At 48.1% G+C, this 13,027-nt stretch overlaps 1 protein-coding gene across 2 annotated transcripts in view; it reads left to right on the top strand.

Moving 5' to 3' along the window:
• dnaaf11 (dynein axonemal assembly factor 11) overlaps nucleotides 1-13,027 on the top strand; it is a 148,109-nt gene that overhangs the window by 27,702 nt on the left and 107,380 nt on the right. For both annotated transcript variants that reach the window (XM_085992849.1, XM_085992848.1), the window contains exon 3: nucleotides 3,254-3,331. In XM_085992849.1, coding sequence (XP_085848975.1) covers nucleotides 3,254-3,331 — 78 coding nt within the window. The remainder of the gene's footprint in view (nucleotides 1-3,253; nucleotides 3,332-13,027) is intronic.

Below are 13,027 nucleotides of genomic sequence, written 5' to 3'. Positions count from 1 at the left end.
TCTTGTTCTGCCGTAGTTGACGGCTGAAGAATGCCAATGGCTGCCACGTCCCGTTCACCCACTGCTGTTGCACGGCACCGACTGCGTAGTCCGACACATCGGTGGTGAAGGCGATGGTGGCTCCTGGCAGCGGGTGCGCCAGCATAGTCGCATTGGCTAAAGCGCTTTTGGTGTCGTCGAACGCTCGGGCCATGTCATCCGTCCAGTCTACTGGGTTCTTGCCAGTCTTGCCCTTGAGGGCCTCGTACAGGGGCTGCATGAGTAGTGCCGCCTTAGGCACGAAACGGTGGTAAAAGTTTACCATGCCTAGGAATTCCTGCAGGGCCTTTACGTTCTGCGGGCGCGGAAAGGATGTCACCGCCTCTACCTTTGAAGGTAAAGGAACTGCTCCCTCTGAGGTGATGCGATGCCCCAGGAAGTCAATTTGGTGCAGGCCAAACTGACACTTGGCCGGGTTGATAATCAGGCCGTGTTGGCTGAGGCGTCAAAAAAGGGTGCGTAGGTGACAGGTATGTTCTTCCTTAGTAGGACTGGCAATTAGGATATCATCTTGGTAGACGAAGAGGAACTTGAGGTCCCGCAGCACGGAGTCCATCAGGCGTTGGAAAGCCTGGGCGGCGTTCTTTAACCCAAACGGCATTCGTAAAAACTCGAAGAGGCTGAATGGGGTGATGACTGCAGTCTTCTGGATGTCTTGTGGATGAACTGGGACCTGGTGGTAGCCCCGGACGAGGTCGACTTTTGAGAACACGGTGTTCCCTGCCAAATGGGCAGAGAAATCCTGAATGTGAGGGATCGGGTACCGATCAGGAGTGGTGGCGTCGATAGTCGCCGCATGGCCGCCATCCGCCACCAGGCTTCGGGACGATATGGAGGGGTGAAGACCAGGGACTATTTGACCGGCGAATAATCCCTAACCGTTCCATGGTTGTGAACTCCGCCTTTGCGACCGCCAGGTTCCAGGCGCCGGGCCCGCACGTAGACCGGGGGGCTGTTGGTGGTGATGTGGTGTTCCACACCATGTTTCGTGGCTGTGGAGGAGAACGTGGGTCTTGTCAGGTCGGGGAATTCGTCGAGCAGGAGATGGTGCACGACGTAGTGTTACTGCGGTAACACGGAAGAGAATTAAAAGTTGCTGCATTGATCAGCCGCCGGTTCCTAACGTCGACCAGGAGGCTGTTGGTGCACAGGAAATCTGCGCTGAGGAGGGGCTTGGAAACTTTGGACGTAACAAACTCCCAGTGAAAACGTTGCCCCCCGAGACACACCTCCACTCGCCGTCTGCCGAAGGTCCGAATTGCTCCGCCATTGGCCGCTTCAAGGGTGGGGCCGTGAATCCCCGTCTGCACATCGAGGGCGGACGTGGGTAAAATGCTGCACTGCGCTCCGGTGTCGCACAGAAAACGACGACCGGAGAGAGTATCCGTGATGAACAGCAATTTTCCCGCGTTGCCGATCGCCATCGCGGCCGCGGGGTGCCCGTTAGACCCGTCCCTCGGTGGTCGCAGTGTCAGTTGTTTTTTGTTTTGTTGGGGAAAACTGCAGGGAGGGCGGCAACGCTTCGCCTTCGCACCGAACTGCGCGTGGTAGAAGCACAGCCCAGCAGGCTGATGAGCTGGGGCGGCGTCTGCGGGGGATGGGCGCCTCGTGGCGGCGCAGTACTGCCGAGTTACAGCGAAAATTTTTGTCAGCCTCTGCAGCAAGTGTTGCGCAGTCTTCAACTTCAGACCTGGCCAGGGCAGCTTGTACCTGTTCGGGCTGAGGAAAATCTCGCGGAATAGGAAACATTCCCGTTCTGAGCCCAGGAAGTGTGAGCATTTGGCTCATCAACTCTGAAGGCTTGGAGTCCCCAAGCCCGGGCATAGCGAGTAATCGACGGGCGCGCTCCGATTTTGTGAGCCCGAAAACCTGCAGTAACCGCGCTTTGAGGGTTTCATACTTGCGCTCCGTTGGGGGGTTTTCGAGGAGGCTGACAATCCGAGAGGCGGTAGAGCTGTCGAGTGCGGAGACCACATAAAGGTACTTGGTCTAATCTGCATCGATGTTCCTCAGGGCGAACTGGGCCTCGACCTGAATAAACCACGGGGGCGCTTGCTGCTCCCAGAACTGCGGTAGCTTTAGCGAAACGGCGTTTGCTTCCATGCTGTGCTCTTCATTTATGAAAACGTTCACAAAAACGGGGTCACCAATGTAGGAATTAACAAATTCCTACGAATAACGGAGATCGACACGAGAACAATTAAACAGGTCTTTACTCAACGGAGATGCCACGAGGACTGCCTGGGCAGCCCCGCGGTTTGCGACATGACGTCATCGTGTTTGCCCGCGTTTTCCCGCGCTCTTCAAGGGGCCACGCCCCGTACATGCAAACTCTATATACAAAACAGTAATGCCTAACACAATGGTACAGGTTTAGGCTGGTGTTACAACATCGTTAAAGAGAATTATATACAGTTAGCCAGAGTCATTCAGTGGTTCTGCCACACTCACAGACTTTCTGTGGGTACTGTGACTTCTGGTAATTAGAGAGTCAAAACAGGGTGGCTTCCTCTACAGGGTCTCTGGGACCTGTGTAAACAGGGCAAGCAAAGGTGTGTTTGCTTAACCAAACAGATTGAAGAATCCTTACTAAGACATGCAGAGTTTAAACCAGGAAGTGCAAGTTAGAATATTTCATTCAATGCCAAATCATGTACAGAATGCAAAATAATGAGAGGGAAAGAAAGATGGGATTAAGAGAGAGAGATTAAAGAGATAGGAAGAAGTAGTAAAAAAAAACATTTTTAATAATCTCCAATGATAATTAACACCTGAAGGAATGAAACTCCACACTTTTAAAAGTAAATTTTTAGTGCCAGAGAGGTTGTTTGGCAGTAATTACACTTGAATGGACAAGCCCTAACTTTTTTGGCCGTGTTTAGTGGGTATCTAGTGGATAAGTACAGCAAATTCACACCCTTCAGATATTTGAATGCCAAGTCTCTCGGCGAGATACTGTTAGAGCGAAGCTTCTGGAGGAGCACGGTAACTTGGACAGCAACTTCCTGATTTCCATGTTTAACTGCAGATGTGCAGACGCTGGAAGTTGCTGCCCAATTTACTCCCTCATAACGGTGAGCGCTGATAGCCTCACAGTTATTATTGCAAATTCCATGCCATAAAGGCTAACATTCTATTAGCCTTTCGAAGTATCTTTCAGTTTGAAGTTTGATTATTGGCTGAGTTCACTGTCTTTATTTTATCTGTTTTACAGAAAATGTTGGTAGACTGAAAAAACTGGAATACCTTAACCTAGCTTTGAACAACATTGAGTGCATAGAAAATTTAGACGGTAAGTTGATCTTAAACTACATTCATGCACTTATCATTGAATGAATTGTATACCTGAAAATCTAAAAGAAAAATACTTTTTTTTATTTTCCCTTCCGATCTGTACCAAATCAGGGACCTGACCCATTCGCGCCTGAACGTTGTGGTCCTGAATTCCATTCCCTCCCACTTGCTCCAGTGCACACCAGACCTGGCTCTTTTCCACCCATTCTCATCCCTATAGTCACCCTAGTGTCAGCATGAACAATACAAGAAATCGAGGAAATAAATGTTGCAAAGATAAACAGTAGAAAGATAGAAATAGAAGAGGAGGTAAAACGAAAAATGAAAAAAGTAAGAGAAAATAATAAAAGCAGTGGGGGGGGGGGTAAGTCAAATACAGAGAGAGAAATAGAATTGAAAGGAAAGAGTGAAAGAGAAACGAGTGAGGGAGGAAAGATAGATTGTTTTTGCAGACTTATGAGTACCAGTATCCAAATCTAAAGGGATGCAAGAGGCTATGAGAATTATTTTTGAGGCCTGTCCAAAAAATTTTGCAATAGTAGCAACTGGCTAGAAAACCCATGAGAAGTACTGATCAAACCAACAATTGTACATGCATGTATAATTGGATGTCGGTCCCAATACACTTTTAACATTATTTCAGAAAAATTGTGGCCTGTGAAATAAAAGGTATAGACAGATGTTTTGGGGGGGGTGGTGGCACAAGAATGAGAAAGAGCTGGTTGAGAGTGGGGTAGATACTCTGTTGGGGTAGTAGGTAGTTCATAGAATTATACAGCACAGAGGAGGCCATTCGGCCCATCATGCCTGTGCAGGCTCTATAAAACAGCTATCCAATTAGTCCCGCTCCCTTCTCTTCCCATATTTCTGGCGGACGCTCACTGTGCACACGCTAATGCCCTCACCAATATGGCGTCCGCCGCAATTCACACCAGAAGTGTGCGTGCGCGCTGCGGACACCATTTTGGACCAAAAAACAGGCGTTATGGATCTGAATTTTGCGCCCACTGTCTTTAGGCAGTAGCACATCCCCTACCCTGGGAAAACATGCATCCAGTACCTTTGTGTATCTTGAAGGGAATGCAGAGATACTAAACTGCCCTATTTAACATGAGACTCCATGATTTTGAGCTGTATTTGGAGTCTCACAGTCTCCTTGGTGTTCCGCTGAGTTTTGTAATTTGATATCCCACACCAATACAAGAAATGCTTTTAAGCGATTTCAGAGGGTGGAATTTGAACCCTCTAGGATGGGCGAGGGGAGGGTGGAGGTTAAATTCTTAAAAATGGGAAACCGAGCCCAAACCGCCGCGACCGTGTCTACTCACGGTTTAACAGGCGTGGGCGAGTGACCTACACTGGAAAGGCAGGTCTGTATTTAGAATATGTTAATGAGGCTGTATGCCTCAGATTTTAGCAGCCATTTGGATTTAACTGCTGCGAGCTGGATTTCCCAGAACTCGGGAAACCCGACAGCTAAAGGGAGGCAAGAACTGCCATATCCAGCAGGTACAAGAGGATTTGATTATAAGAGTAAAGACGTCTTACTGCAATTATATAGGGCCCTGGTGAGACCACACCTGGAGTATTGTGTACAGTTTTGGTCTCCTTACCTAAGGAAGGATATACTTGCCATAGAGGGAGTGCAACAATGGGGGGATTGTCCTATGCGGACAGATTGAGTAGACTAGGCCTATATTCTCTGGAGTTTAGAAGAATGAGAGGTGATCTCATTGAAACATACAAAATTCTTACAGGGCTTGACAGGGTAGATGCAGGGAGGATGTTTCCCCCGGCTAGGGAGTCTAAAACCAGGGGTCACAGTCTCAGAATCAGGGGTTGACCATTTAGGATGGGTGAATCTTTGGAATTCTCTACCCCAGAGGGCTGTGGAGGCGCAGTCTTTAAGTATATTCAAGACATAGATTGATAGATTTTGAATATTAAGGGTATCAAGGGAAACCTGCCATGATCTGCTTTCCTTCCTGCGATCGGCCAATTTCCCACCCCCACCCCAGACGATCTCTTCCACCCCACCCGCGCAATCTCACCCTTCTTTCTCTCCCGTCCCCAGCTGTGGACTTTTACATCAGGCCTTCCCGCCCGTCGGCTACCAGCCCCTCTATCTGGCCAGCTGCCAGGCGGCAATCAGAGAAAGGAAATTCAAATGAGGTCCTGCCGTTAAATTTGGCAGGACCTCCGCCTTTCCCGTATTTTAATGTTTTCTGACCGTTGCCCCTGCTCCCTGCCTCCCGGAAATATTGGGGCCAAAGTGTGCAATTTCCACCCAACTCTGTAGCTTTGCATCCTATTTTTTGTCAAACAGGAACATGAGAACTTGGGAAGCCTTTGCTTTTATCTTCTCTCTAAGACAATTGTTAATTAGACTGATGCTTTTCAAATTGGAGTTGTCTGGCTGTGTTACATAGTATTTAAGAACATAAGAAATAAGAGCAGGAGTAGGCCATACGGCCCCTTGAGCCTGCTCCGCCATTCAATAAGATCATGGCTGATCATCGACCTCAACTCCACTTTCCTGCCCGATCTCCATATCCCTTGATTCCAAAAATCAATCTATCTATCTCAGCCTTGAATATACTCAAAGACTCAGCATTCACAGCCCTCTGGGGCAGAGAATTCCAAAGATTTACAACTCTTGAGTGAAAAAATTCCTCCTCATCTCGGTCTTAAATGGCCTATCCCTTATTCTGAGACTATGTCCCCTAGTTCTGGACACTCCAGCCAGGGGAAACAACCTCTCGGCATCTACCCTGTCAATCCTCTTCAGAATCTTGTATGTTTCAATGAGATCACCTCTCATTCTTCTAGACTCCAGAAAGTATAGGCCCATTCTACACAATCTCTCATCATAGGACAGCCCTCTCATCCCAGGAATCAATCTAGTGAACCTTCGTTGCATCACCTCCAAGGCAAGTATATCCTTCCTTAGATAAGGAGACCAAAACTGTGCACAGTACTCCAGGTGTGGTCTCGCCAAGGCCCTGCACAATTGTAGCAAGACTTCGTTACTCTTATACTCCAACCCCCTTGCAATAAAGGCCAACATGCCATTTGCCTTCCTTATTGCTTGCTGTACCTGCATGTGTTTCCTGCACGAGGACACCCAAATCTCTCTGAACACCAACATTTGAAAGTTTCTCACCATTTAAAAAATATTCTGTTTTTCTATTCTTCCTACCAAAATGAATAACCTCACATTTCCCTACATTATTACCCCATCTGCCACCTTACTGCCCACTCACGTAGTCTATCTATATCCCTTTGCAGACTCTGGGCTGGATTTTACCAACCCTGAGGAGGCGGGTTTGGAGGCGGGACTGCTGGGAAAGTCAAAAAGAATGGGAGCGGGTCCCGAACCCGCTCCCAACCCACCTCCATTCAATCCTCCCGGGAGTCGGGTCCCAGATTTGCGCAGGGACCTGACTCCTAGCGGCAGGAAGAGGATTATAGCCACTAAACTGCCTGTTAACAGGCAGTTAAGAGGCTTTTCCCAATTTTTCCACTGCTGCTGCGGGCTTCCCGATGACGGGGAGCCCCGCCAGGGTAAGTGAGGCGTGCTGTGGATCTGTTGTTATGTTGGTGTTTGGATGACAACTGCAGAAGTGGTGTGAAGGATGCAAAGTGACAATGGTTAGTATCGGAGGTAAGGAAATGTTGTGAAAGTAATTTTTATTGTGATTAGATGTTTCTGCAGGTGACAAGCTGTGAAGTGTTTGTGTATGCTCATCTCATCGGGAGAAGTGACAGATGGCTGCTGCAATCTGAGCTGCAGCTGCCATCTGTTTTATCCTAAGGAAAGAGTAATTGGAGAGTCTGGGTACAAGGGCTCACCTTTGGACAGTGATTGTCAGTGTTTGACAGCACCTCAATGCTGTCGAACACTGTCAAATCATCTGTCAAACAAGTGTGTTGCATATGCCTTTAAGAAAACCGGCAGATGAAGCATCATCAGCTGACTTACATAGAAACATAGAAGATAGGAGCAGGAGTAGGCCATTCGGCCCCTTGAGCCTGCTCCGCCATTCAATGAGATCATGGCTGATTGTCCAAATTCAGTACCCTGTTCCTGCCTTCTCTCCATATCCCTTGATCCCTTTAGTCTTAAGAAATATATCCAACACCTTGAGTATATTTAATGAATTGGCCTCCACTGCCTTCTGTGGTAGAGAATTCCACAGGTTCACCACTCTCTGGGTGAAGAAATTCCTCCTCATCTCTGTCCTAAATGGCTTACCCTTTATCCTTAGATTGTGACCCCTGGTTCTGGACTCCCCGACCATCGGGAACATCCTTCCAGCATCTAGTCTGTCTAGTCCTGTTAGAATTTTATAAGTTTCGATGAGATCCCCTCTCAATCTTCTAAACTCCAGCGAGTATAAGCCCAATCGACCCAATCTCTCCTCATACGTCATTCCTGCCATCCCAGGTATCAGCCTGGTGAATCTTCGCTGCACTCCTTCCATGGCAAGAACATCCTTCCTCAGATAAGGCGACCAAAACTGCACACAATACTCCAGATGTGGTCTCACCAAGGCCCTGTACAACTGCAGCAAGACGTCCTTGTTCCTGTACTGAAACCCTCTCACTACGAAGGCCAACATACCATTTGCCTTCTTAACCGCCTGCTGCATCTGCATGCTTACTTTCAGCGACTGGTGCACAAGGACGCCCAGGTCTTGTTGCACTTCCCCTTCTCCCAATCTATTGCCATTCAGATAATAATCTGCCTCCTTGTTTTTGACACCAAAGTGGATAACCTCACATTTATCCACATTATATTGCATCTGCCATGCTTCTGCCCAACCACCCAACCTGTCCAGATCATACTGGAGTTTATCGGTATCCTCCTCACAACACACACGCCCACCCAGCTTTGCGTCATCTGCAAACTTGGAAAAAATTACATCTCGTTCCCTCATCCAGATCATTAATATATATTGTGAATAGCTGGGGTCCAAGGACCGATCCCTGCGGTACCCTACTAGTCACTGCCTGCCACTCGGAAAAAGAGCCGTTTATTCCAACTCTTTGCTTCCTGTCTGCCAACCAGTTCTCTATCCAAGTCAATACCTTACCCCCAATCCCATGTGCCTTAATTTTACATGCTAATCTCTTATGCGGGACCTTATCGAAAGCCTTTTGAAAATCCAAATACACCACATCCACTGGTTCTCCCTTATCTATTTTACCAGTTACATCCTCAAAATTCCAGTAGATTAGTCAAGCACGATTTACCTTTTGTAAATCCATATTGACTTTGTCCGATCCGGTCACTTTTTTCCAAGTGTAATTCCCCGTTTTCTCTCTACCACCCTTTTTGAACAGTGGGGTAACATTAACTACCCGCCAATCCATGGGTACTGTTCCAGAGTCTATCGAATTTTGGAAGATGACCCGCAATGCATCTACTATTTCTAGGGCCACTTCCTTAAGTACCCTAGGATGTAGATTATCAGGCCCTGGGGATTTGTCGGCCCTCAATCCCATCAATTTCCCGAACACGATTTCCCTACAAATACTGATTTCTATCAGTTCCTCCCTGTCATTAGACCCTATGTTCCCCGACATCTTTGAGAGGTTATTTGTGTCCTCCTTTGTGAAGACAGAACCAAAGTATGTATTTAATTGGTCTACCATTTCTTTGTTCCCCATTATAAATTCCCCTGATTCTGACTGCAAGGGACCTACACTTGACTTCACCAATCTTTTTCTCTTCACATATCTATAATAGCTTTTACAGTCAGTGTTTATGTTCCCTGCAAGCTTACTCTCAGATTCTATTTTCCCCCTCTTAATTAATCCCTTTGTCCTCCTTTGTTGAATCCTAAACTGCTCCCAATCCTCAGATTTACTGCTTTTTCTGGCCAATTTTTATGTCCTCTCCTTGGATCTTATGCTATCCCTAATTTCCCTTGTTAGCCACGGTTGAGTCACCTTTTTTTCTTTTATTTTTATGCCAAATTGGGATGAACAAATTCTGTAGTTCATCCATGCGATTTTTGAATGTTTGCCAGTGCCCACCTACCGTCAACCCCCAATCAATCCTACCGAACTCGCACCTCATGCCATCGTAGTACCCTTTATTTCAATTCAGGAGCCTAGCCTCTGAGTCAACTATTTCACTCTCCATCTTAATGAAGAATTCTATCATATTATGATCGCTCTGACCCAAGGGGCCTCGCACAACAAGATTGCTAATTAATCCTTTCACATTACATAATACCCAGTCTAAGATGGCCTGATCTCTAGTTGGTTCCTTGACATATACACTCCAGGAATTCCTCCTCCACAGTATTGTTACTAATTTGGTTCGCCCAATCTATATGTAGATTAAAGTCACCCATGATAACTGCTGTGCCCTTATTGCACGCTTCTCTAATTTCCCATTTAATGCCATCCCCGACCTTCGCATTACTTCATCTGACACCAGCTTTCCCTTAATTGGCCGGCAAACCTGCAGGGCGGGCTTAACAAAGCCAATCAGGGCAAAATAGCGTCTGTTCGTCAGATGTCGCTGGGGGCGGGACTAGAACCCGGAAGGCAGCAGTCCCACCCCCAACTCATCTCGGTAAGTAAAATCCAGCCCTTTGAGTTCTCCGCACAGCTTACTGTCCCACCTAACTTTGTATCATCAGCAAACTTGGATACATTACACTCGGTCCCTTCATCTAGATCATTAATATAGTTTGTAAATAACTGAGGCCCCAACACTGATCCTTGCGGCACCCCACTAGTTATAGCCTGCCAACCTGAAAAAGATCCGTTTATCCCTACACTCTGTTTTCGGTCCGATAACCAATCCTCTATCCATGTTACTATATTACCCCCAACCCCATGAGCCCTAATCTTGTGTAATAACCTTTTATGTGATGTGGAGATGCCGGTGTTGGACTGGGGTGGACAAATGTAGGAAGTCACACACTAGGTTATAGTCCAACAGTGTTATTTGAAATCACAAGCTTTCGGAGCGCTGCTCCTTCATCAGGTGAAGTGAAGCGAAGCATACAGGCACAGCATATATAGTCAGAGAAAACTGCCAGATGATTACAGGTAATCTTTCTAACTGCCCTTTATCACACCTCGGCAGAGAGATAATCACAGCAATTAAAGGTGTGAATGGTGTCCAAACAGGTCAGTCAGGAAAACATTACATTAACGAACAATGAGGTGGGGTCACAAGGGGTCAAATGTTGCAGATGCTGGGCTCTGTATGAAAAACAGAAGGAAAAAAAAACGTTGCTGGAAATCACAGCAGGTCCGGCCGCATCTGTGCAGAGAGAACAAGCCAACGATGACTCGAGTCTGGATGACTACGTCAGGTGGGGTTACAAGTAGCGTGACATGAACCCAAGATCCCGGTTGAGGCCGTCCTCATGAGTGCGGAACTTGGCTATCAATTTCTGCTCGACGATTTTGCGTTGTCGTGTGTCTCGAAGGCCGCCTTGGAGAATGCTTACCTGAAGATCAGAGGCTGAATGTCCTTGACTGCTGAAGTGTTCCCCGACTGGGAGGGAACACTCCTGCCTGGCGATTGTTGTGCGGTGTCCATTCATCTGTTGTCGCAGTGTCTGCGTAGTTTCGCCGATGTACCATGCTCCGGGGCATCCTTTCCTGCAACGTATGTGGTAGACAACGTTGGCCGAGTCACATGAGTATGTACCATGTACCTGGTGGGTGGTGTCCTCATGTGTGATGATGGTATCTGTGTTGATGATCTGGCATGTCTTGCAGAGGTTGCCGTGGCAGGGTTGTCTGGAGGCGTGGTCGCTGTTCTCCTGAAAGCTGGGTAATTTGCTGCGAACGATGGTCTGTTTGAGGTTAGGCGGCTGTTTGAAGGCGAGTAGTGGAGGCGTGGGGATGGCCTTAGCGAGGTGTTCGTCGTCGTCGATGACATGTTGAAGGCTGCGGAGAACATGGCGTAGTTTCTCCGCTCCGGGGAAGTACTGGACGACGAAGGGTACTCTGTTGGTTGTGTCCCGTGTTTATCTTCTGAGGAGGTCTATGCGATTTTTCGCTGTAGCCCGTCGGAACTGTCAATCGACGAGTTGAGCGTCATATCCCGTTCTTACGAGGGCGTCTTTCAGCGTCTGTAGGTGTCCATCGCGTTCCTCCTCGTCTGAGCAGATCCTGTGTATTCGCAGGGCTTGTCCATAGGGGATGGCTTCTTTAACGTGGTTAGGGTGGAAGCTGGAGAAGTGGAGCATCCTGAGGTTGTCCGTGGGCTTGCGGTAGAGTGAAGTGCTGAGGTGTCCGTCTTTGATGGAGATTCATGTGTCCAAGAATGAAACCGATTCTGAGGAGTAGTCCATGGTGAGTTTGATGGTGGGATGGAACTTGTTGATGTTATCGTGTAGTCTTTTCAGTGATTCTTCGCCGTGGGTCCATAGGAAGAAAATGTCGTCGATGTATCTGGTGTATAGCGTTGGTTGGAGGTCCTGTGCAGCGAAGAAGTCTTGCTCGAACTTGTGCATGAAGATGTTGGCGTATTGGGGTGCGAATTTGGTCCCCATGGCTGTTCCGTGTTTTTGGGTAAAGAACTGGTTGTCGAAGGTGAAGCCATTGTGGTCAAGGATGAAACGGATGAGTTGTAGGATGGCGTCTGGAGATTGGCTGTTGTTGGTGTTGAGTACTGAGGCTGTCGCAGCGATGCTGTCATCGTGGGGGATACTGGTGTAGAGTGCCGAAACGTCCATCGTGGCGAGGAGTGTTCCTGGTTCAACTGGTCCGTGGGTGCTGAGTTTCTGTAAGAAGTCTGTAGTGTCGCGACAGAAGCTGGGGGTTCCCTGTACGATGGGTTTCAGGATGCCCTCGACATATCCAGAGAGGTTCTCACACAGGGTTCCGTTGCCTGATACGATAGGACGTCCGGGTGTGTTGGCTTTGTGTATCTTTGGGAGGCAGTAGAAGTCTCCCATGCGGGAAGTACGTGGGATGAGAGCGCGTAGGATGCTCTGAAGGTCTGGATCGAAGGTCTTGATCAGTCTGTTGAGTTGGCGGGTGTGTTCTTTGGTCGGATCTGCGGGTAACTGTCTGTAGTGTTCCTGGTTGTCCAGTTGTCGGTATGCTTCTTTGCAATAGTCGAATCTGTTCTGTATGATGATGGCTCCTCCTTTGTCTGCTGGTTTGATGACGATGTTGCGGTTGTTCTTGAGAGCGTGGATGGCACTGCGTTGTGCTCGGGTGACATTCTGGACTGTCTTGTGAGTGCGGCTGATGAATCTGGTGTTGATGCATCCCTTGACAGCTTGAGCACACATGTCAAGCTTAGGGCAGCGGCCCTCTTGAGGGGTCCAATTTGACTCTTCTTCGGTTGCTGCACCGCGGATCCCTCTGCTGTTCCGGATCATTGATTGTCTCATTGGGTTCGCTGCTGACATCTGGGGATTTGTGGAAGAATTCCCGGAGCCTCATTCTCCTGATGAATTCCTCTGTGTCTGCTGCGAGGCCGATGCGGTCCATTTTGGTGGTGGGGCAGAAATTGAGCCCTCGGCTGAGAACTTCGATTTCGTCTGGTTGAATGGTGTGGTTGGACAAATTGACGATGGACTTCCCTGTGGTTCCAACCGTGGTACCGGGGGAGGCTTGGTTGCTGCTGGTGGTGATGCCGAGTTTCTCAAGCTTCCTGTTCTTGGTGTGCATGTAGGCAGTGTAATTCCGTTGCCTCGTCTGCTTG

Source organism: Somniosus microcephalus, chromosome 7 (assembly GCF_052327205.1).
Source record: "Somniosus microcephalus isolate GS21.2 chromosome 7, FLI_Smic_1.0, whole genome shotgun sequence".
Lineage (NCBI taxonomy): Eukaryota > Metazoa > Chordata > Chondrichthyes > Squaliformes > Somniosidae > Somniosus > Somniosus microcephalus.
Note: the sequence above shows the minus strand (reverse complement) of the source record. Positions and strands in the feature narration are given on the sequence as shown.